Here is a 26,435-nt window from a genome sequence, read left to right on the forward strand (position 1 = left end):
AATAATTCAATTTTTGATGAAATCAAACAAAGTTTAATTTTGGACCCTTTGGACCTCAATGTGGACCAATTTAAAAACGGGGCCCAAAATCCAAAAACTTAATACACGGTTAGATTCAGCATATTAAAGAACCCCAAGATTTCAAGAATAAAACCCCATTGAAATAGGTCAAGAAATAAGCAATTTATACGAAGTATCTTCTTTTGCACAATACTGTGCAATTGAATATTTCTTGCTATTGCGCAATACTGCACAATTGACAATTTCTTGCTATTGCGCAATATTGTGCTATTGGATATTTCTTGCTATTGCGCAATACTGTGCAATTGAAGATTTCTTGCTATTGTGCAATACTGTGCAATTGAAAATTTCTTGCTATTGCACAATACTTATTATATAATAATTTACACATCCTGTTTGGTGTGTATCTCCTACCATATCATTATTATTTGCTTTTAAATATAAATCAGAAATAACCAACTTAAAATGGAAATTTTTAAAAGAAAAAAAAAAGGAAAAAAAAAAATCCCCCCCCCAAATTTTTTGAACCATCTTATGATTCATCACCCCCAAACTCAATCCCAGCCTTCCCTTTGTGGTATGGTACCTTGAAGTACAATTTCAGAGAGATCCATACACTTGAACACAAGTTATTGTCTGGAAACTAGAAAAATGTGTTTTTTGGCCCCTTTTTGGCCCCCAATTCCTAAACGTTTCGGGCAATTACCCCCAAACTCAATTCCAGCTTTCCTTTTGTGATATGGAACCTTGTAGTACAATTTCAGAAATATCCAAACACTTACACACAAGTTATTGTCATGAAACTAGAAAAATGCTTGTATTTTGCCACTTTTTTTGGCCCCTAATTCCTAAAATTTTGAGGCAATTACCCCCAAAATCAATCCCAGCATTCCCTGTATGATATGGAACCTTGTGGTACAATTTCAGAGAGATCCATACACTTGAACACAAGTAATTGTCTGGAAACTAGAAAAATGCTTATTTTTGGCCCCTTTTTGGCCCCGTATTCCTAAACGTTTCGGGCAATTACCCCCAAACTCAATTCCAGCTTTCTCTTAGTGATATGGAACCTTGTAGTACAATTTCAGAAAGATCCATACACTTACACACAAGTTATTGTCATGAAACTAGAAAAATGCTTGTTTTTTGCCCCTTTTTTTGGCCCCTAATTCCTAATATTTTGAGGCAATTACCCCAAAATCAATCCCAGCATTCCCTTTGTGATATGGAACCTTGTGGTACAATGTCAGAGAGATCCATACACTAACACACAAGTTATGTCTGGAAGTTACAAAAATGCTTATTTTTGGCCCCTTTTTGGCCCCTAATTCCTTAACTGATGGTACCATAACCCCCAAAATCAATCCCAACCTTCCTTTTGTGGTATTGAACCTTATGGTAAAATTTCATAGAGATCCATTCACTTAAACTAAAGTTAGAGTGCGAAAACCAATGTGTCTTCGGACGACGCCAGACGACGACGACGAAGACGACGACGACAACGACGACGACGACGCCAACGTCATACCAATATATGACCGCAAAAATTTTTGCGGTCGTATAAAAACAACTTTTTAAAACTTACAAGTGCACCAATGCCAAATATAAAAGTAAACTGAATAGCCTTAATTTTTATTGAATTCATCATCTGATTATTCACGAGACAGATTTGTAACATGCTCACTGTCTTGTCTATAATTCTATCTTGCAAAAAAAGAAATGATATATAGCTACTGCTTGTTATCAATCAGAAATGAAAACTAAAACTTACAAAAGTACTTTTGAAGTTTAAAGTACTTCAATTTGTTGTATCAGTATGTAGAATTCAGATAGTATATTTTAAATTTTCTGTCTGCAACACATTTTACATATAAAAACAGTAAATTAATTTCTTTTTTTATTCCCATTTGTTCTAAATTTTATTGTAAAACTTTAAATTCACAGTTTACATGTCTAAAAATTCAATTCTGGCTAAAACGGAAACCTACCAAAATGCTGACCACCAGTTTCTTGCAGTTTAGCAAGTGTAGCTAGGATAGGTTGACACAAATGTTTCCCACCAATACAAATTTTCACATGTCTCATTATATGTAACCTGTTATTCATTTCAGTGACTGCTCTGTATATGCATGCTGAAAAATCTCCAACATCTTTAGCTAAGGAATCTGAAAATATTTTTTAATGATTAATATATGCATGGGGTAAAACAGTTGATAAAAGAAATGATTTAGCCTGTCAAAACAATATAAAAACTGAATATACAAAATTTATTAGAAAAATATTGATAGAACAATGTTACTTACATAAGCTCAAGTACTAGTGTGCACATGGGCATAGTTAAAACATGATTAAACAGTTACAATGAATATACAAATGAAAGTTGCAAAAACTAATTATTTACTTTCTTACCTGTTGGTCTAACTGGAATAACAGTGCTTTTCATTTTCATTTCTTCTGCCTTTGCTAATCCTAACATGAAAGCATCTTGTAGGCATAGGTTTTCTACATAAACATGTATAATGGTCTTTTGTGGCAGAAAACCACCAGGGGTCACAAGTATCTTACTTCCACTTAATATTTCCTCTGCAAGACAAAAGCATAATATGCAAAACATTCTATTCATTTAAAGTCACATTCTAATATCTTAAATAAAGAAATGAGCGATCATTAATCTTATGTTTCAATTTAACACTACATAGAAAAGTTCTTATTTATCATTTAACATTACAGACTTCTGTTTGTTCATGCTGTATACTTACTGTCTTTTTCCCACTCAGTTAAAGAGGACTTTCCAACTGATTTAAGGATGACTTCTTTATCTGAAATTATATGCAGATACTTTCATAAAGAGGGTAGTATGAGGCAAATAAACAAAAGCCAAATATAAAACACTGTTAATCTGGCCTGAAAAACTGGTTTATCTTTACCAAGATGTTGGACCTAAATATTGCTTATACGCTACAACTCAACATTATCAAGCTGTAGACAAAATATAAAATCATTTCCTATCATAGAAGCCAAGAAATCTTTGACAAAAGTTTTCTGCCCAATGTCTTTTGGAAAGACATGGAACGAAGGACAGATGCATGGAGTCGAGTCATTACTAAAAAAAAACAGTAAAAATCAACATTTCAGTGGCAACAACTCCAAAACGTCTTGTCAGATTTCCTATAATTTCAGAGTACCTCCTTATACTGCCAATACTATGCCACTTTAACTATGAAGTTTCGTAAAAAATCATGACCTGGATTGGAAAGTTCATATGCACTTCTATTTTTTGCAAAGGTCAAAACATAGGGTCGTGCGGCATATATTCAACATATATGTGCCTTGAACCTCTAAGAGTTTACACTTACACTAAAATTCTGTACAGCCCCTCCTTTTACTTTGAGTCTTCTTGAGAATTAAATTTGTCCACTATCCAACAGTATTTATACTGGCAACCTTTAAACCTTGCTTGTATCTTTATAAACAATATTCAAGAACTGCCAAATAAGTTTAAAATCACCATTTCAGGGACAATCAAAACAGGTTAATAATTTTTTTCAATTTCAGGGCAGATAGAGCTTGCTGGCCTGACCATTTTTACCATTGTAATTTTTCATTTAATTGCTAGAGTTTTCCAGATATTAGCCAAATACTGCAGTTTGACCCCTATGTTCTATTTTTAGCCAAGGAGGCCATGTTGGTCAATCACTCTGGAAGAAAAAAAAAATTACAAACTTCATAGCAGACAACCTATAGATAAATCAGACAAACTTTGGTTTCATTCCAATCTGTAGCACTGGAGAAATGTTTGTCTAAAAAAATTTAAGTGCATTCACCATATTCAAAATTCAAAGTATTGTCAAACAAGAAGTATGTGTCTGACAGATTCGACCAGGACACTAACATTACAACACATCACTATCAAGCTACTGACCAAATAACTAGTCATTCTTTTCAAAAGTACTTAATAAAAGTGTGACGGAAATATTTATTGGATGAACAGAAGGACAAGGTGAACATGATATAGCCCCCACTCATTGAAAATAAATGTGGATAGTGTCCACATGTGGACACAGATGATGCCCCCGCTTGCATATCATATAGTTATAAAGGGACATAACTGAAGAACAGTAAAAGTGACGCTACCCAAATTTGAACTTGATCTGAGTTTTGCGAGTAAGTCTCATAACATTTGGTTGAGGCTAACTTAAGTAGAGAACAGAAACTAAAATTCAGCAATTTTTCTTTTTATAAAGGGGCATAACTCAATAATGGTTAAAGTGACACTACCCAAATTCAACTTGATCTGTGTTTTATCAGTGGAAGTCAAAATTAAACATTGCTCTGTATAAAGCATTGATTGTAGTTGATTCAACTATAATCATGGCCAAAGGAAGATAACTCCAATTTAAAAAAAAACTTGATATTTAGAAGAAAATAAAAATTTTGCAATTTTTTCCATTTATAAAGGGGCATAACTCTAGAACAGTTAAAGTGACGCCACCAAAATTCAAACTTGATCTGTGTTTTGTGATAATAAGCATTGTATATAAGTTTCATAACATTTGGTTGAGGCAAACTTAAGTTAGAGGACGGAAACTAAAAATTTTGCAATTTTTCCATTTATAAAGGGGCATAACTCTAGAAGGGTTAAAGTGACACCACCAAAATTCAAACTTGATCTGTGTTTTGTGGTAATAAGCCTTGTGTATAAGTTTCATAACATTTGGTTGAGGCAAACTTAAGTTAGAGGACGGAAACTAAAAATTTTGCAATTTTTCCATTTATAAAGGGGCATAACTCTAGGACGGTTAAATTGACGCCACCAAAATTCAAACTTGATCTGTGTTTTGTGGTAATAAGCCTTGTGTATAAGTTTCATAACATTTGGTTGAGGCAAACTTAAGTTAGAGAACGGAAACTAAAAATTTTGCAATTTTTCCATTTATAAAGGGGCATAACTCTAGAACGGTTAAGGTGACGCCACCAAAATTCAAACTTGATCTGTGTTTTGTGGTAATAAGCATTGTGTATAAGTTTCATAACATTTGGTTGAGGCAAACTCAACTTAGAGAACGGAAACCAATTTTGGGACGTACGTACGTACAGACGGACAAGGGTAAAACTTAATGCCCCCACCGCTACGGCGGGGGCATAAAAATATCTAGACAAGCTTTATTAAATGAAATTTCATAGTCCAAGGGCCATTATTCCATGAAAAGTATGTCATCTTAAAAGAAAAATTAACTTGATCTGTATCTCAACATAAACTAATAGTTCTGAATGAAAAATCAGCTCAATATACAGATAAAGAGTCTGAACAACTGTTCAATGAAGTGAGAATTTGAACAATAGTATTCATTAACCTTTACACACTTCACTTACCAACTGGAGTTAATTTAATCTCATCTTGAGGCCACAGTAATATCAGACAGTCGAATCCTTCAAGTTTAGTGACATCACCCAGACCAGCTGATAATGTTACTCTGTTAAGGGCAAGGCTTAGTCCTTGTGTTGGTAGATCCTTGAGTAAAGTTGTTGGGTCCTGTTTTGGTGGCTCTGGAGCTTTTGCTGCTGCAACAGCAGAAGGTTGATCTACAGGTTCTTGGTATAATTCAACTTGTGTTGGTTTGTTGTATATCTCTGCCATCATTCTGAAGATCTGTTTTAAATATAACATATTATTTGAAGCCTTCATCAATTTAACAAAAAAATACAATAACTATCAAATTGTTTATCTTTTAATGAACTGATTGACTAGCTAAAGAAAAGAAAAGAGAAACTACTGAGTTCACTTAATACTACTGACCTGTAATATACTAAAGACACTTCCACATTTAATTGTGAACTTCTTATTTATAGGTTTATCAATTTACCTAACAAGGAAATATAAACAGGACCTTGATAATTTTTGTGAATCATATGAAACTAGAATTAGATACTCCTTGCTTTCAGAAAAAAAAACTATTAATGGTAAATGCCACCAATATTGAACTTGATCCGCATTTTATGGTCCATGACATTGTGTTAAAAGTTTCAGATAAATCAATCACTGTATACACCTTTATTTGTAAAAAACAGCTATCAATTATAAATATAAATACATAATTATAACTCTCAGAAAAACTTTACTTAAAACACTGTGCTTAATTCTTGAAATGTATTGGTAATTGTGATAACTCACTGTAAAGATTCCATCATCTTTGAATACTACCACTCTGACTTCTTCTATTGTGGTATGTTCATTTTTCTTTCCAAAATCTTCAACTACTTTTTTCATCATTGAAGCAACAACATCAGGTGGAAAATCAAGTGCACCTGCACCAAGAACTGGAAATGCAATACTTCTGTAGGATTTCCTATGAGCTTTTATCAAGCAACCACTGACAAAACTTGTCAAAATCTGAAATGATTTTTTCAGTTCAGACAAAAATAGATATATAAATAAAAGTTGCATATTTCCATTCAAATTCAGTTTACACTCATACCACATCTTCCTATATCTATTGAATGATAAAAAAATAATCAGTATCAAGGATTAGTTTTTATAAAAGACTTGAATCACATGTACTCTCGATTTGTACAATTTATAAAAAATATTTACACTTTGTTTAGTATGTACTTCTTGAAACCTATTTTCAATGTAAGTCATACTGAAGTGTAATGTAACTGTAAATAAGGCTGTCATATGTTAGACATTGGTAGACAGATCATCAACCTGCACATCTATTTGCTGCCATGTTGGATTTGTTGCTTGTTTTATAAGTCTGTACAAAATGATTTTGAAATATGCACATGTTGACAAAGGGAAAATCCATCATCATTTCTTTGGAAATGAATTTGTTTAAGACATGTTCTATATTCTTGGTTGAGAAATATAATGAAACTTTATTCACTTATTTAAGAATCAAAGAATTTGTGATTTTGCCAGGGGAGATAACTTTTACACGCCAGTCTTATTTTAATATCAAGGGGAGATAATTAAAAAGGATATAAATGCGAGAGTTGCATTATTTTATAAATAGATTTCATCAGATCAAACATACTTAAAAGATGCTTTGCAAATTTATTCTCATGCAAATAGTAGCTTTTCAATGTTAACATTTTTTAAACAATAGTAGCTGCTTTAGATGTCAAAAAATAACTTTTTATCTTTTCTAAGCATAACAGCTATTTTGTTTTAATCTTTATTGTTATATATCTATTTGTAAAGTACTAATGAAAAGCTGAAAAAATCAAATGAAAGAACACATCAAAACATGTGTTTTGAATGTATTTAAGCCCATGCAATAACTGTCTTAGTCTTATGCTGTAACTCAAAAAAGATTGGTTTTTTGTATAGCGCAAAAGTGACTAAAGACATCAAAATTCTAGCTTAAACCCTGATATATTAAATTTGTTAGTATATAACTATTTAATTTCTAAATATATGTAAATAAGTTAATCCTTGTTTTGTTTTCTTGAAAAAGTATATACCGAGTGAACAATGATCTCTACAAGTAAACCATAAAATCAGTTAGTTAGTTACTTGAGTTATGGGTTGATGAATTCTAAACGATAAGCCATCCCTAATACTAACCTTAACAGATCTTTGTTCCGTTGGGTGTGCATTTTTATCATACCCCTGTAAATTTCCATGATATACAGCTTTACAATGCAGTTTATGTCCACCAGTTGCTACAATCTGACCAGGAACAATGTCCTGTGAACTTTTGTTCACATCTTTCTGTATTTTCTTTCCTGCAGCATCCAAAATGGACTTAGAAACTGCCCCATTTTTTAGATCAAAGTCTGGAGATGTTGAATTGACAATAACATCAACCTTTAACACAAATTTCATTATTAGCTGATTATCATAATTCGAAACACTTGTACATGGATGACTTTCATCTCAAAATCAGTAAAAATGTTAGTAGGAAAACTAAATTTTTATTTTGGAGTGATTCCTTACGCATTCCATATTTGACCTGTTACTCAAAGCATGTGAGAAACTAACCTGAGCACAAAAGCTTGACATTGAACCAAGGAAATGAGTTCAAGGTCAGGTGACCACTATCACATTGATCATGCAAACCTTTCAACAAATTAATAGACCAACTATGGTGTTTCTGTTAGTCATTGTAACTGATTAACTTACAAAAGTGCAAAAACTTAAAGTTAACAAATGAAACATAAAAAGAGGTCAAGTTCAAGTGATTTTCTTTGAAAGATATATACACTTTACAATTAAAGAACCCTTGTAAATTGATCAGTGCTAAAAGTATATATAGAATATCTCCTACAACTGGGTAAACAGAATTCAGAAATGTCTTTATCAAGACATGTTATTTCCAGTTGACAGAACAAAGTTAAAACAATGAACTTCTCCTTTTCCATGCTTAGATTGGACAAAACAGACATGACTAAGAGGCTCAAAATTATGGAGAATCTTGCATGACATTTCAATTTCCAAGAAATTTAGAAATATGTTCATAGTTCAAAATTCAAGCATAGCACATTTTATTTTTTGAGTCTTATCAATCCAAACTATATTTTCAATCACCTAATTTATCTCAAATAATTTACATTACTAGGACCAAATAATGTAAAACTGACCTTCTGCTTTGCAATTAAATCTTTTATGACAATGATTTTAGGTTTGATCTCCTCTTGTAGTTTTGGTATGTCATCCTTGATATGTTGTATTACTGGTGGACTGGGGGTGGCATCTTCTGTGTTGACCTCATGTATTTCTGTTTCTGGAGTTGCATCTGCTGGCTGAATACTTGGATGGTCATGTTTATCTGTTCTTGGTTTCTTTATTGCAACTTTAATTAAAAATAAACAAATGTTTAAAACATTAAGAAGACCTCTACCAATCAAATAAATAGTTTTATGTAGAATTTGTTAGCTATGTGAAATATTTCTCTAATTTTGTAGTATCTCAATAAAAATAGACTGAAAATGTATTTCACACAAGGCTATGAAAACCCCAAAAACAACAACTGCAAAAAAATGTACTTTTCTTTATACCAATGATGCTCTAGTTGAAAAAAAAACTTATGCCAGACACTCATCTTTTTATGAGGACCAGTTCACAGTTTTTCTCAAATAATTTATGATAGGAACTCTTTAGGGAAATATTCTTTTAACATCCAAAGGGTTACCAAAAGTTTGATTCAGCACCATAGACTCTGACTTAAGGTTCCACTAAAGTAAAAATATAGGACACTTCATAAACATCTAAACTTTGCCTGTATTTTTCAACCTATAATGAGTAAAGTCCTAAACTATGAGAACATATGTTCATTTAAACATACTTAACATATACACACTGTGTAAATTGTAAATAAACTTGAAATTATTATGCTGTGGCCAAACCGGTTCTTGGGGTGAACACTAAATTTTCAAAAAAATCTGGAGGCCTGCGAGACGACTTAATTTGCTTGAAATTGGTATGGACGAATACTGTTACATGTAATGCAGGGCAAGCTCATGTTGATTTGTCACATACATATGTTTTAATGGCATATTTGTCCAATTTCTGTATTGTACCTTCGATATTTGTTCACCTAGATACATGAAATTAACTGAAACGCGAAAATCAATACATTTTCTGAAAAATCAACATGAGCTTGCCCTGCATTAGATATAACAGTATTCGTCCATACCAATTTTAAACAAATTAAGTCGTCTCGCAGGCCTCCAGATTTTTTGAAAATTTAGTGTTCACCCCAAGAACCGGTTTGGCCACAGCATAACAATTTCAAGTTTATTTACAATTTACACAGTGTGTATATGTTAAGTATGTTTAAATGAACATATGTTCTCATAGTTTAGGACTTTACTCATTATAGGATGAAATATACAGGCAAAGTTTAGATGTTTATGAAGTGTCCTATATTTTGACTTTAGTGGAACCTTAATTCCTCTTATAGACCGCGAAAAGCATGTTACTAGTAATCTGATTCTTGCGGGAAATTTTGGAGTTACGCTAACCAGCTACCATCACTATTGAATCTTACCATCTAATGATAGAATTTGCATTAAATCCAGACACTGATGTTGTATTTTGTATTTTTGTAGCAATAAGAGAAGAATTGACCCAAACACATCACCATTCTGACCATTATCTAATTTGGAAGGTCTCTTTCCTGCTCTGAATGTGAACTTATGTCACTTAATATTAACTATTTACACTGTATTGAAAAGACATATAGACTTTAATTTTGTAATTTATAATTTTTTTTACATTGAAACAGGAAGTGATTCCTCAACAAACTGCAATAACTATAAATTGTGTTTTAAAAAGTAATTAAACACCAGGAAGATATATTCTCATGACACTAAATTATCATTTCTTAAAGATTAGAATTTAATACAGATACTTCCTTGGAATGGTAATTATTTCCTAGGGAGTAATAATTATAATTAACCTGATGATCAACAGATGCATGTTTTGTGGATATTACATTTGCACAGCAATTATGGTCTATCAGTGACATTTAAAATTATTCAATTATCAAAAGAAAAGAAAGTCATGAATAAATGATAGACTCAACTGCTTGGATGCATCTAAACAAGAACTCTATATGTATTAAGTTTTCCTACTGAAATGTATATCAGGTATGTATATATTTATTGTTTACACAGAGACATATAATACAATATGTCTCTAGTATACACAACTATTAACATTTGTAGTGCAGTGTTTATCAAGTAATGCAAAAAAAAACCCAAATAAATGAAAAGAGCAAGAGAATTCAAACAAATGTAAAGACAGGATTGATAACATAAAATAATGATAAATGGGCTAAGCTACCAAATTTTGTACTTTAACAAGTATGACACAGTTATGCAATTTCACAGCAAAATGTGTGAAGGCCCAGATCAAGGTTTATCAAAATTTATTAGGTGCTATGGCGAAACAGATGTGTTTCGAACAAAATACTGTTAAAGGGATTGTTCTGTTGAATTTCAATAATAAATCAACAACTGATATATTTGATAATATGTTGAAAAATATAAAGAACAAAATAGCTATGATAAAAAAGGCACTTTTCCACTTTTCATAATTCATGTAACGTAATTTAAGAAGTTATTTGGTTATAACCTAAATATGAAAAATACATATATAAATAAATATTCTGAAAACTTCACAAGTAAACTGTTGTTTTAAATCTAATGTTTTAAACTAAAAAAACATAGGATATTTAACATAGCAGAAGAAGAATCTACTTTGACCAGTTTGGCATGGTGACCTCTTGATCCAGGTCACAAGTATGGTAGTCTCATGCTAGAAATAACAGCAACTGCCTTTAAAAAAAAAACCAACGAAATACAACAATTGTCCAAAAAAAATGACATAAAAACTAAAGACTGAGCAACAAGACCCCCACCAAAAAACTGGAATGATCTCAAGTTTTCAGGAAGAGTTACCAGATCCTGCTCCACATGTAACACCCGTCATATTATTCCTGTAAAGTGAATCAGAATTTCCACTTGAAGACCTTCCAGTAACTGCCAAGATAAAGAACCACAAGGAATACATTTTGGAATGTTGTCTCATTTCAAGCCACAGTCCCTTTTTCCCCAAACATCAAATGTGGAAACGAACAGAATATTAGCCTTATAATGATTGTTTACATTTAACAGAATCATGTTAACAGTAACTTCTGATCCTAATTCATCTTTAAATAAAATGCTCTGCAGGGCATAGCTTGAAACGACCGCAGAGGTCGAACCCAGAACAGTTGGGGCAAGTATGGACACAACATTAAATCTTGATACAGCTCTGAGTTTGGATTGTGATTAAATGTTTGACACAGCATAGGTCAATGTAGGTTTGACACAGAAAGAATGTGGTCTAAGAACTTAAAAATTTGAAATTGGACATTTACCTATTATGGTCCAATATCCAAAATCTAAATACTGGTACACGTTTAGATTCAGCATATCAAAGAACCCCAAGAATTCAATTTTTGTTGAAATCAAACAAAAAAAAAGTTTAATTTTGGACCCTTTATACCTAATTGTGGACCAATTTGAAAACGGAGCCCAAAATTAAAAGTCTAAATACACTGTTAGATTCAGCATATCAAAAAACCCCATTAATTCAATTTTTGATGTAAATCAAACAAAGTTTAATTTTGGACCTTTTGGACATCAATTTAAAAAAATGGAGCCCAAAATCCAAAATCTAAATATCGGTACATGATTAGATTCAGCAAATTAAAGAACCCCAAGAATTAAAGACAATGAAATTGGTCAAGAAATTTATACAAAGTATTAGAAAAGAATTGTTTTTGGCCCCTTTTTGGTCCCTTATTCCTAAATGGTTAGGGCCATAAAGGGGTCAAAATCAATCCCAACCTTCCTTTTGAGGTATGGAACCTTGTGGTACAAATTATAGTCCGGAAACAAGAACAAGAGTGCACACGCTGAAATGTCTCGCCTTCTTTACTAATCATTGATATTATGTTGATAGTCCTAAATATAAAGCTTTATTACAACTGTCACATAAACTTAACATTAACCAAGTAAACTAAACATTGACCAATGAACCATGAAAATGAGGTCAAGGTCAGATGAACCATGCTAGGCAGGCATGTACAGCTAACAATTCTTCCATACAGCAAATAGAGTTGACCTATTGCTTATAGTTTAAGAAAAACAGACCAAAACACAAAAACTTAACACTGAGCAATGAACCTTGAAAATGAGGTCAAGGTCAAATAAAACCTGTGTGACTGCCAAATAGATCATAAAATATTTCCATACACCAAATATAGTTGAACTATTGCATATAGTATAAGAAAAACAGACCAAAACACAAAAACTTAACTATAACCACTGAACCATGAAAATGAGGTCAAGGTCAGATGACACCTGCCAGTTGGACATGTACACCTTACAGTCCTTCCATACACCAAATATACTAGACCTATTGCTTATAGTATCTGAGATATGGACTTGACCACCAAAACTTAACCTTGTTCATTGATCCATGAAATGAGGTCGAGGTCAAGTGAAAACTGTCTGACAGGCATGAGGACCTTGCAAGGTACGCACATACCAAATAGAGTTGAACTATTGCACATAGTATTAGAAAAAAAGACCAAAACTCAAAAACTTAACTTTGACCACTGAACCATGAAAATAAGGTCAAGGTCAGATGACACCTGCCCGCTAGACATGTACACCTTACAATCATTCCATACACCAAATATAGTAGACCTATGGCATATAGTATAAGAAAAACAGACCAAAACACAAAAACTTAACTATAACCACTGAACCATGAAAATGAGGTCAAGGTCAGATGACACCTGCCAGTTTGACATGTACACCTTACAGTCCTTCCATACACCGAATATACTAGACCTATTGCTTATAGTATCTGAGATATGGACTTGACCACCAAAACTTAACCTTGTTCATTGATCCATGAAATGAGGTCGAGGTCAAGTGAAAACTGTCTGACGGGCATGAGGACCTTGCAAGGTACGCACATACCAAATATAGTTGAACTATTGCACATAGTATTAGAAAAAAAGACCAAAACTCAAAAACTTAACTTTGACCACTGAACCATGAAAATGAGGTCAAGGTCAGATGACACCTGCCCGCTAGACATGTACACCTTACAATCATTCCATACACCAAATATAGTAGACCTATGACATACAGTATAAGAAAAACAGACCAAAACACAAAAACTTAACTATAACCACTGAACCATGAAAATGAGGTCAAGGTCAGATGACACCTGCCAGTTGGACATGTACACCTTACAGTCCTTCCATACACCGAATATACTAGACCTATTGCTTATAGTATCTGAGATATGGACTTGACCACCAAAACTTAACCTTATTCACTGATCCATGAAATGAGGTCGAGGTCAAGTGAAAACTGTCTGACGGGCATGAGGACCTTGCAAGGTACGCACATACCAAATATAGTTATCTTATTACTTATAATAAGAGAGAATCTAACATTACAAAAAATCTTAACTTTTTTTTCAAGTAGTCACTGAACCATGAAAATGAGGTCAAGGACATTGGACATGTGACTGACGGAAACTTCGTAACATGAGGCATCCATATACAAAGTATGAAGCATCCAGACCTTCCACCTTCTAAAATATAAAGCTTTTAAGAAGTTAGCTAACGCCGCCGCCGCCGCCGCCGGATCGCTATCCCTATGTCGAGCTTTCTGCGACAAAAGTCGCAGGCTCGACAAAAATGATTGTTTTTCGCCCCTAATTCCTAAAGAGTTAGGACAATAACCCCCAAAATAAATCCAAACCTTCCTTTGTGGTATGGAATCTTGTGGTACAATTCACAGAGATCCATACACTTATACCTACACAAGTTATTGTCTGAAAACCAAATGTCTTCAGGCAATACATAGTCCCCTTCTGGTTAAAAATTCATTGTACTGGAACAAAATGCTAACTTGATCTATCATTTGTCATGGTGTAAACAACATAACAAATATCAAGTCATTATCTTCAAACATGACGAAAAAAAGTGTGGAAAACTGATTACTTCAGTGAATTTTTTAAGTCTAAGGACCATAACTCTGCGCGAAATCATCTGACCGGAACAAAATTCGAAATCAATCTGTAACTTGTCATGATGAAACTATATACCAATTATCAAATCAATATCTTCAAGCATGATGAAAAAAAGTGCAGAAAACTGATTATTTGAGTGAATTTTCTAAGTCCAAGGACCATAACTCTGCACAAAATCATCAGATGGGGAAAATAATTCGAACTTGATCTGTAACTTGTCATAATAAAACAATACACCAATATCAAATCAATATCTTAAAGCATGAAGAAAAAAAGTGTGGAAAACTGATTTGCCGGACTGACGGATGGACAGACAGACAGACTGAAGGAGTGCAAACCTAAAGTCCCCTTCCACTTTGTCGGTAGGGGACTAACTACAAGTGCATGAACTAGCAATTAGAAGTACTTAGTATTAAATATACCTGCTGTTAAACCATCTCTCTTTAAGTCTGGCATTGCATACTCCATGGCAGAGATAGCCCTCTGACAAACTTCTGGTTCAGTGCTACATACATATATCTTTTGTATGTTGTTCTGGTCAGGTTTTTGTAAGTATTCTTTTAATGCTACTAGCATTATTTTTGTCAGTTTTGTTGATGGCCATTTATTAAATGTTTTGACTGGCAATGCCACTGTATTGTACTGATGACTATTCAGGTCAAACAACAAATCCACCAATAATTGGGTAAGGTCATGTTTTTCCTTTCCTAATTCTTCTTTATACAAGGGTATAGCAACTTGGACTTCTTCACATTGGTATTTTTCTTGGTAAACAAACTTCTTTCCTGTAAATAAAAGGAGCAGAGTAATGTTTATGAAAATAGATTTATATTTTGACATTATAATGTCATATAAAGTACCATACATGGTAATCTTTTCTCTGTTCAAGCTTAATACCAATTGGTATCTAATGTTATTATGAACAATATCGTTATCTGCAAGCTGTGGAAGAAATTCGGAAGATTGTGTTTTAAATATATACCAGTACTTTTGGTGAGAAATCCATATATTTTCCTTGATGAGAACAGACTGAACATGTTTGAAATTTTATGACAAAAAAGGTCAATTGTAAGAAAGCAATTAAATGATATTTCTAGCTGGATGATACTGGCCGCAAACAAACACATGACAAAAGTTAGCAGTAGATATCAGGCTGTTATCACCATCCTTAGTATGGAAAAGATCTAACACACAAGATATCTTTGGGATATTTTTGTCATTGAGTTATTGTCTCATTGAGGTTTACCCCACATCTCCTTTTATTCAGACAAATATAAAGGTATTTATTCTAGTATCTAGAATCTTACATGATCTTAATCAAAATCAAAAGAATACTGGTATCTAAACTTAACATAAAATGCCAAAAAACATGTATCTCACTTTAAATCTTTTAAATCGCATGCTTTCTCAGTGTAGAAAAATAATTTTCTCTAAAATAATCATCTGCAGTGGGCCTAGAAGGTCTACGTTAGCACAGCCCAGTTTTCATGGCAAAGGGTCTTGAAGGAGTAATGTGTTAATGACAGACAGATAAATAAAGAATGATACTACATCCTTTGTGATAATGTGGCAGGGAAAAATAATGTTTAAAGTAACAAATCTAAATCTATTTCCGCTTTTAATATAATTTAAAATTTAGTATACCTGATATTTCTTCCACCATTGGAATGACTATAACATCACATGTAAGACTGTCAGCATCTCTCATGGCAACTGATACTTTTATACCATTTACACACCATACTGCTTCATCTGCTAAATCAGCTTCAACTAACTGTTTAAAATCTTCTTCTTTATCACTCAGTATCTTTATTATACATTTGTACTTCTCTTCCATCCTCTGCAAGTCATCATCTGTCAAATCAGGTACATTTTCAACTTTCCTTATTTCTATTTGTGAGTTTAACCTCATTAAATGATCATCTAATGTTTGGACATTTGCCTTCTTTTCTCCATAGATTTCAAACCCTAAACTGCTTTTGGTAAACTCCACATCAAGGTTAGCCATTATTTCTTTTATTTCTACTATTTTAAATTTGTCAATGTAATGTATGACCCTTTCATCTAACTGGGTAAACTTTCTCGGGATATTAAGTGGAAGGTCCAGTAATTCTTCTGTTACTTTTGGTGGTGTTATGCCAACATGGTTCTCCTTAGTTGTTTCATCCGTTGTACTACTATCATCTTGATAAATTATCCGAGTTTTCAATTCTATCAAACGATCACAGAATTTCTTCACATTATCTTCTGTTTTTCCTTTTACTTCAAAGCCTAGATTTGTTGGATCAAAACTAATGTTCAGTTCCTTACCAAAATTGTTCATATCTGATAACTCATGATTACATAGGTGGTCAATTTCTTCTTCTTCCATCTGTACAAATCTCTTCACTAGTTTGAGTTCAGTATCCCCATCCATTTTGTTTCCATTATCTGATATTTCCCTTTCAGCACTTATTACTTCATTTTTCAGTTCCAATAAGTAATCACAAAATTTCTTTACATTGGCCTCTGTTGTACCTTTAACTTCAAATCCAAGATTAGTTGGGTCGTATTCAATGTTTAATTCTTTACTGTAATTCCTCATACATTGTACTTTCTGCTGACACACTTGTTCAATTTGGGACTCATCCATCTGTACAAATCTCTTTATGACTGCTTCCCTGTTTTGTTTATCATGGTCCTTAATGTTGAATCCCAGAAGATGGTCACACATGTTCTTAACCTTTGACTCATCGAGGCCCTTTACTTCAAATCCTCTGTCAGTATGGACTAGTTCAACTTTGAGATTGCTTGCAATGTTGTGCATTTTGTCCATTGTCTGTTTATTGAAAGTATCAAGCCTGTCACTATCAATCTGAACAAATTTCTTTACAAGTTTTTGATCATCAAATAAACTAGGTGAAGCTTTAATAGTGGGTTTTATGTTCTCATCTATGTACTTTTTCATGGAAGCTAAATTACCAAACTTTAGCCATGCTTCCATGAGATCATCAGTTCCAATTATAGTTACACATGTCTGCATATCATTGATTGCAATGTCAGCCATACCGTTTGATTGGTTTTTGACATCATCAACTATTTCTGTCCATTTTTCCATCTTCCTGATGTCCCCAAAACTAGGTTCATTTTCAAGATTAATTGTGTGTTCAGTAAATGAACCAAAAATAGCATCTCTTATTTCATCTAATTGGCCAAGATTTTCTGTGAACAGGATTATGTCCCCTTCCTCTGGCATAAAGCTCCATCTGTAGTCAAGGCCTAGCATTTTTAGCTTATCATTCACTATGTAGTCCCTAACTGATGCCTTGCATAAGAGAGTAAATTCTTGTGGTTTCATTAGAATTTTGGTTCTGTGTTTAAATTTTAACCAATTTTCAGTCATAAAAGAGCTAAAATTTTTCACATACTTGGTCTGTATTAAAAGTTGCATGGATTTTTCACTAAGTTCCAAATGAATGTTTGGAAAGTTTGTCTTCATGGACTTTGGACCTTCAAATCTAAGGAAGACATCATGCTGAACATCATCTAATGGTATGTTAAGAAGATCAATCGACACAACACTATTTTCTTCTGCTTCAAAAATCTTTACTATATTAGGATCTAACTGCAGTAAAACAGATGCTACTTCAGTGGGCTGGCCAATCACTATAAGTCTTTCTATATTACTTTCTGGATGAAGACAATGTTCAATACAAATATCTAAATTGTGTGATGTATGAAACTTTTCCATCTGCAACATAATCATTTCTATATCTTCCCCTGAACAACAAATAAGATAACTGTTGATTTTTCTTACTTGATTTTCAATCTCATTCATGACATTTTTGGACCACTGCTGAGCCTCCTCTTCAGTTTCTGTCATCTCATACCTGATTAATTCTATCCTTTCAAACGATTCATCATAACTGAAACGTGTTCCTGAAAACTGCTCTTTTAATATTGCCTGAATTTTTTCCTCCCTTGCTAAGACATATCTCCATTTAAAATAAACCAGTTCATTTTTTACTGGGATTTCCAGGTGTTCAATTTGTGCCTCATGTGACTTGTGTTTACTGGAGCACTGATAGTTTCTTATTAACTTTATCCCATGTGTTCTCCTCAAACTCTCATAAACCACAGCTACAAAACAAAATATATTATATCAACAAAATGAAAGCAAAGTATTATTACTGATTTCTTGAAAACATAAAACTAGATCTAAAACACCAATGGAACCAGTAACCCATGGAACCAGTCAAATGTCAAAGTTTTATTTTCCAATTTTGTAAAAAATTAAGCAAAAATTGTCAATTCAGAAAAGAATTTTCTAATTTTTTTTTGCTTTGCACTCTTATATCCCATGACACAGATTCTTTCTTTTTCATGTTTTCATTTATAGTCTTTTTCCCAATGCAGATTTATAATTCTAGCACCTCCATGAATCAAAATATTTTAAATAAGTTCTGCATTTTAAGGCACCATTAGTTTTATCACTTCAATTTTACAGAAGTATTTCAAGATTATCTATTTGTTATTCTGTCAATAATTACAACAGGGATTTAAAAATGATAATGTTGAAATACATTAAAGGGGCATTTATCTGTCAAATTCGTGGTCACCGATTTGATTCAAATGATCATATTTGATTTATAACATACTAAAACGTATATCCAAATTACAATAAAATGCTCCGCAGGGCGCAGCTTGATACGACCGCAGAGGTCGAACCCTGAACAGTTGGGGGAAGTATGGACACAACATTCAAGCTTGATACAGCTTTGGATTTGGATTGTGATTAAATATTTGACACAGCATAGGTTTCTAACACAGATTGAATGTGGTCTAAGAACTTAAAAATTTTAAATTGGACATTCACCTATTATGGTCCAATATCCAAAATCTAAATACATGGTTAGATTCAGCATATCAAAGAACCCCAAGAATTCAATTTTTGATGAAATCAAACAAAGTTTAATTTCGGACCCTTTTGACCTCAATGTGGACAAAGTTGATAACGGGGCCCAAAAATCAAAAATCTAAATACATGGTTAGATTCAGCATATCAAAGAACCCCATATATTCAATTTTTGTTGAAATCAAACAAAGTTTAATTTTGGACCCCGATTTGGACCAACTTGAAAACTGGGCCCATAATCAAAAATCTAAATACATGTTTAGATTCAGCATATCAAAGAACCCTAAGAATTCAATTTTTGTTAAAATCAAACTAAGTTTAATTTTGGACCCTTTGGACCTTAATGTAGACCAATTTGAAAACGGAACCAAAAATTAAGAATCTAAATACACGGTTAGATTCGGCATATCAAAGAACCCCAATAATTCAATTTTTGATGAAATCAAACAAAGTTTAATTTTGGACCCTTTTGACCTCAATGTGGACAAAGTTGATAACGGGGCCCAAAAATCAAAAATCTAAATACATGGTTAGATTCAGCATATCAAAGAACCCCATATATTCAATTTTTGTTGAAATCAAACAAAGTTTAATTTTGGACCCCGATTTGGACCAACTTGAAAACTGGGCCCATAATCAAAAATCTAAATACATGTTTAGATTCAGCATATCAAAGAACCCTAAGAATTCAATTTTTGTTAAAATCAAACTAAGTTTAATTTTGGACCCTTTGGACCTTAATGTAGACCAATTTGAAAACGGAACCAAAATTTAAGAATCTAAATACACAGTTAGATTCGGCATATCAAAGAACCCCAATAATTCAATTTTTGATGAAATCAAACAAAGTTTAATTTTGGACCCTTTGGACCTCAATGTGGACCAATTTAAAAACGGGGCCCAAAATCCAAAAACTAAATACACGGTTATATTCAGCATATTAAAGAACCCCATGAAATCAAGAATAAAACCCCATTGAAATTGGTCAAGAAATAAGCAATTTATAGGAAGTATCTTCTTTTGCACAATCCTGTGCTATTAAATATTTCTTGCTATTGCGCAATACTGTACAATTGACAATTTCTTGCTATTGCGCAATATTGTGCTATTAAATATTTCTTGCTATTGCGCAATACTGTGCAATTGAAGATTTCTTGCTATTGCGCAATACTGTGCAATTGAAGATTTCTTGCTATTGTGCAATACTGTGCAATTGAAAATTTCTTGCTATTGCACAATACTTATTATATAATAATTTACACATCCTGTTTGGTGTGTATCTCCTACCATATCATTATTATTTGATTTTAAATATAAATCAGAAATAACCAACTTAAAATGGAAAATTTTAAAAGAAACAAAAAAGGAAAAAAAGAAAAAAAAGGAAAAAAAAATAAATCCCCCCCCAAAATTTTTTGAACCCCCATTATGATTCATCACCCCCAAACTCAATCCCAGCCTTCCCTTTGTGGTATGGTACCTTGCAGTACAATTTCAGAGAGATCCATACACTTGAACACAAGTTATAGTCTGGAACTAGAAAAAAATGTGTTTTTTGGCCCCTTTTTGGCCCCAAATTCCTAAACATTTAGGGCAATTACCCCCAAACTCAAACCCAGCTTTCCCTTTGTGATATGGAACCTTGTAGTACAATTTCAGAAAGATCCATACACTTACACACAAGTTATTGTCATGAAACTAGAAAAATGCTTGTTTTTTGCCCCTTTTTTGGCCCCTAATTCCTAAAATTTGGAGGCAATTACCCCCAAAATCAATCCCAGCATTCCTTTAGTGATATGGAACCTTGTGGTACAATGTCAGAGAGATCCATACACTAACACACAAGTTATGTCTGGAAGTTACAAAAATGCTTATTTTTGGCCCCTTTTTGGCCCCTAATTCCTTTACTGTTATTACCATAACCCCCAAAATCAATCCCAACCTTCCTTTTGTGGTATTGAACCTTGTGGTAAAATTTCATAAAGATCCATTCACTTAAACTAAAGTTAGAGTGCGAAAACCAATGTGTCTTCGGACGACGCCGGACGACGACGACGACGACGACGCCGGACGACGACGACGCCAACGTCATACCAATATACGACCACAAAAATTTTTTTGCGGTCGTATAAAAAGTCTAAAATAAACAATTAACAATGCATGGACTTGATAATATGTAAAACATTGCATGTGTATTTTTGTCTAGATGTCATCTAATTAACAATCGAGATGAAGACTGCCGAAGGTCATATAACCCGATATAAACATAAATATAAATATATAGCGACCACGTGCAGTTGGATTTTTCTAGGTCTGTTTGATTTCATATTTATTTTGTGGATCAAATCAGTCAACCTAATGGTTCAACCTTGTTTCACTTTCAATGTTGACATTCTTTTCCTTTTAATAAAAGAACAGAGTTCCAATGTCCCCCTCGTTGCACACATTTTATATTTCCAAAGACATTACTCTTTTTAATAAAATGCTTTGCCGAGCGCAGCCTGATACGACCGCAGAGGTCGAACCCTGAACAGTTGGGGCAAGTTTGGACACAATATTCAAGCTTTATACTGTCTGAATTTGGATTGTGATCAAATTTTTGACATAATATAGGTTTCTGACACTAAATAAATGTGGTCAAAGATCTTAAAAATTTGAAATGGGACATTTAATTTACCTAGTATGGTCTGACATCCACTTTGTATCCTTTATTTTTTTTTTAGGCCATTTTTCTCTATTCTTAAGTTATTTTGCCAATTAATAAGTACAAGAATCATGCAAATAAAACAAATCAAGGTTTATTAGCTCATCATTAGTGTACCAAAAGAAATAAATTGCTGTTGCAAATTGACCCCCCCTCCCCCAAAAAAAAAAAAAATTTACCCCCCCCCCCTATTTTTGCTTTTGTGCAATACACTATGCTGTTGCGTATTGACACCCCCCCCCCCCCCCCCCCCTCCTGCGTTTTTTTGCAAAAAAAATAATATTTGAAGAATTTTTCTTTTTAATTTCTGAAATCTGAAATGAGAAAAAATTGACCCCCCACAATTTCTTTTTACCCCCCCCCCCCCCCCCCCCCCCCAAAAAAAATTCTTTCCCTCAAGATAAGGTCATAATCTCAATTCAAATTTCCAATGGAGTTTGCAACCATAATTACCCATTTAAATACATCATAAAAGTCTTAAAATAGAAAATGACATACATAATCATGGCTCAAATTAATATTCCTTAATCAGCATTTTTAAATAGTAACTTCTCAAGATAAATTGACAGCTAATCACCTCAAGACAATACAACATTTCTTTATACATAATTTAAAAGCAGTGTAAGGGAGGTAATCCAAACATAACATTGTACTTTTTTTTAATTGTCCATTAACCAGGAAACCCTTGTTTTTCCTCATTGTTTGCCCCTAATTCAAAAACGGTTTGAGCCATAACCCCCCAAAGCCAATTCTAACCATCCCTTTGTGGTATGGAAACTTGTGGTATAATTTCAGAGAGATCCATACACCGTTCCACAAGTTATTGTCTGGAAACTAGAAAAATGCTTATTTGGGCCCCTTTTTGGCCCCTAATTCCTAAACGGTTAGGACTATAACCCCCAAAATCAATCCCAACCTTCCTTTTGTGGTTATAAACCTTCTGTTTAAATTTCATAGATTTCTATTTACATTACTAAAGTTATTGTCCGGAAACCAAATGTCTTCGGACGATGCTGACGATGACGTGATACCAATATACCACCGCAAAGTTTTTGGTGGTCGTATAAAAATTGTCTTCTAAGTGGATGAAAATAAATGCATTAACTCTCAAAACTGTATGTGATTTATGGAAAATGCTACTGGATTCATGCTTTTGGATTTCATCAAGGTGTGAACCATCCATTAATAGCTAGTAAATGCAATATCTTGTGTATGGGAATTGATTTGAGAAACTTTTTTATAACATAGACAACAATTATTGAATAAATGCAAAAACATTTTAGTTGTTTGTGAATATATTACCACAACTGTGCTAATTGTGGATGGGTAAATAAAACCATATTTCACATTAGCTGGGTTGTATATATAGACTATAGTTACATACCTTCTTCTTCGGTTAATAATTTATCACCGTCACCTAGCTGCCACACATCAGGAGAGGATGATCCAGTGGTAGATGCCTCAGATGATATACTTCCACAACTGTCTCGAGATACACTACCTCTCTTTCCAACATTATCTTCAGACATCTGCTCATTGTTTTGCACTTCATCCCCGAGTCTCTCATCCTTGCTCCTTACAGCTAATTTCTCTTCATCATAAAGTTTCTCTTCTTTCAGATCCCCATTGATTGGTTCATCTGGTCTGCTGCATTTATTGTCCATCTCTGGCATATCAACCCTTACAAAGGACAAATCTGTTACATTACCATCATAGGTTTTCTTCCCAGGCTCACTTTCTGTAACATCTTTTTTGTTTGACTCTGTATCATTTTCAGAACTTGTACCAGTAGCCTCACCATTATCGGGATGTATTTTACATTTTTTTTCTCCATCCTCATCCACATCTGATTGTACTAAGGAGAAATCTTCTGTCTTCTTTGTATTCATAGAGCTAGAATGAACATTGCCTTTCTTTTCATCCAGTGTTTCCTTTAGAAGATCAGGAGGATGGTTACTTCCATTGTAATCAGCTGCATTTTCTTCAGGTTTCTCATTCTCAATTTCCTTCTCTCTTTCATCCCTAAAAGGAAAGCTGCAATTATCAAAAGACTTGTCTGTCATGTTTTTATCTTTTCTATTGTACAATGACTCCTTATTCTCCTCCACTTTATGTGTTCCTACACTAGAAACTTGATCTGTGCCCAAAACACCAGACTGCTCAGACTCCAAGTTACAGGAGAGATTTGACACATTTTGATTTCCACAGCCTGTAGAAGTTTCAGTTCCAGAATAAGAACTGCTTTTCTGTCCATTATGACCATTACTGTCATCAGACAACTCAGGTTCACTCATGTTGATTTCAATACTCTCAGAACTAGTGCTAGTGCTACTGCGACTACGTGGACTTGTGAAATGGCTACTCGGTATATCACTATCAATATCTGATTTCCCAAAATGTTTTGAAACTTTATTTGTGTAATCTACTGGTTCATCAACCACTGAAAAGTCAGGCTCATCATCTGGTTCTGTACTACGATTTTTCATAGCATCTGATATAACTTCTACTGTTTGTTGAGTTACTTGGGATTCAACTTCTTCAACATCATTCTGTCTTTTCTTTAGATTTCCATGTTCCATAATTTTATCTGAGCATTCAGTTTCTTCACTCAAACTCTTTCCAACTGCCTCTGAGTTGTTATTAATGCTTGCTACATTAGTGGTATCTGGAGCATTTTGAGTATGTTTATTTTCAAGTGTAATGCTATCATCAGTTTTCTGTAGTGTGGGATCAACCTGAGTATGAGAATTTAGATTTGATTGTACTTTTACATTTACGTCTTTCGATTCTTCTCTGTTACCACCTTTCTGAGCTGCATTGTCTGTTGTGTCAATACTGTTTGGAGTTCCATCTGTTTTCCAATCTTCACGTTGTACATCAACTTCTACAATGCCACCCTGAATATTCTTTTTCTTTTCAACTTTCTGTCCATCTTTATCAACAGAAGTAGAAATCTGTGAATCATCACTGTTTTTAGGTGGTAAGACATGTACTTTTGTCCTGTCGATTTCTTTGTCAAATGATGAAGGGTAAGAACTGCTCATACCAGAGGCATCTAATACAGCAAAACTAGACCCTAGTTCAGAACTTTGATGACCATTACTATCCTTTGGTCTATTCATAGATATTAATTGACCTGTACTAGAGCGACAAGGATCTTTGTTTTCCATGTGACCAAAGGAAAACAATTTTAAATTCTCTGTAATGTTTTTTCCAACTGAGTCTTCTTCAATATCTCTAGCATCAAGGTCATTGTCTTCTGGTAAATCAATTATGCTGAAGTCATTGGTACTTGATGTTCTGGATTCTCTCCTGGTCTTGTCTTTAACTCCATTGTGTCCCGAGATGTTTCCAGTAGGTTTAGTGTCTTTAACTCCCTTATGTCCAGAGATGTTTTCAGTAGGTTTAGTGTCTTCAACTCCATTGTGTCCCGAAGAGACATGTCCAGTAGAATTAGACTCATTGAATTCCTTTTGTATTGCTTTGGTATCATCAGTAGCAATTTGACTGGGTTTCTGTTTTCCTTTTTCATCTTCATAACTACCTTTAGTTTCTGGGGTTTCTAATAAAGAATAATCACTTGTTCCTCCAGATACAAGAGAAAACTCTTCATTGTTGGAGATACCACTGTCACCAGATGTTGGATTTAGGCCATGACTGCTGAGGCCATCATCTGTTGAGGTTTTTTCAGAGTCCTTCTCTTCCATTTTGATTCTTATCTGATTAAGTTATACAATTCGCTATAACCATCTTCCTTGTCCTGAATGTATTTCTGTATGAGAAAAAATAAATTAATTTAGAATCAGAATTTCAAAGAAAATAATATACTGCTTTCCTAGTCAATTTCAAAATTAGAACTCTCTGGTGGATAGTTGTCTCATTGGCAATTATACCACATCTTCTTATCTTTACATAAAAAGCTTCAGAAGAAATGAAAGACTTTTTCAGAATCTCATCAAACACTGAAAAAGACTTCATAAATATTTATAAATTTTCCCTATTAGCCTGTAAATCGTTTCACATTTCCACAAGTTACACATTAAAAATTTTTATCCATCCACCTTTATTTTTTTTTAAATTATTTTTAAAGAATAACAGCACTCTATATGAAGAGACGTCAAAGTCCCTTGGCCCTGGGGATTTGACATTGGCAAATGCAGTTTTACTGGTAATATGGGTATGTGCAGATCCTGTTTCAGTAGTATCAATCTAATTCTTATATTCCATAGGTAGATATCATAGAACTGGCAAGCATGATACAACTGTCC

General features: G+C 33.5%; 1 protein-coding gene across 3 annotated transcripts in view; it reads right to left on the reverse strand.

The window, feature by feature from the left end:
* The window catches only part of LOC127734517 (uncharacterized), a 46,827-nt gene that overhangs the window by 18,606 nt on the left and 1,786 nt on the right, over positions 1-26,435 (reverse strand). For all 3 annotated transcript variants that reach the window (XM_052244419.1, XM_052244418.1, XM_052244420.1), the window contains exons 2-11: positions 23,552-25,939; positions 16,214-18,688; positions 14,992-15,354; positions 8,605-8,816; positions 7,589-7,831; positions 6,194-6,412; positions 5,395-5,671; positions 2,781-2,840; positions 2,431-2,604; positions 2,010-2,186 (exon numbers count right to left, since the gene is read on the reverse strand). In XM_052244419.1, the coding sequence (XP_052100379.1) occupies positions 2,010-2,186; positions 2,431-2,604; positions 2,781-2,840; positions 5,395-5,671; positions 6,194-6,412; positions 7,589-7,831; positions 8,605-8,816; positions 14,992-15,354; positions 16,214-18,688; positions 23,552-25,874 (6,523 nt within the window). In that variant the 5' untranslated portion in view covers positions 25,875-25,939. The remainder of the gene's footprint in view (positions 1-2,009; positions 2,187-2,430; positions 2,605-2,780; positions 2,841-5,394; positions 5,672-6,193; positions 6,413-7,588; positions 7,832-8,604; positions 8,817-14,991; positions 15,355-16,213; positions 18,689-23,551; positions 25,940-26,435) is intronic.

The sequence above is a fragment of the Mytilus californianus genome, unplaced genomic scaffold (assembly GCF_021869535.1).
Source record: "Mytilus californianus isolate M0D057914Y unplaced genomic scaffold, xbMytCali1.0.p SCAF_3, whole genome shotgun sequence".
Taxonomy (NCBI): domain Eukaryota; kingdom Metazoa; phylum Mollusca; class Bivalvia; order Mytilida; family Mytilidae; genus Mytilus; species Mytilus californianus.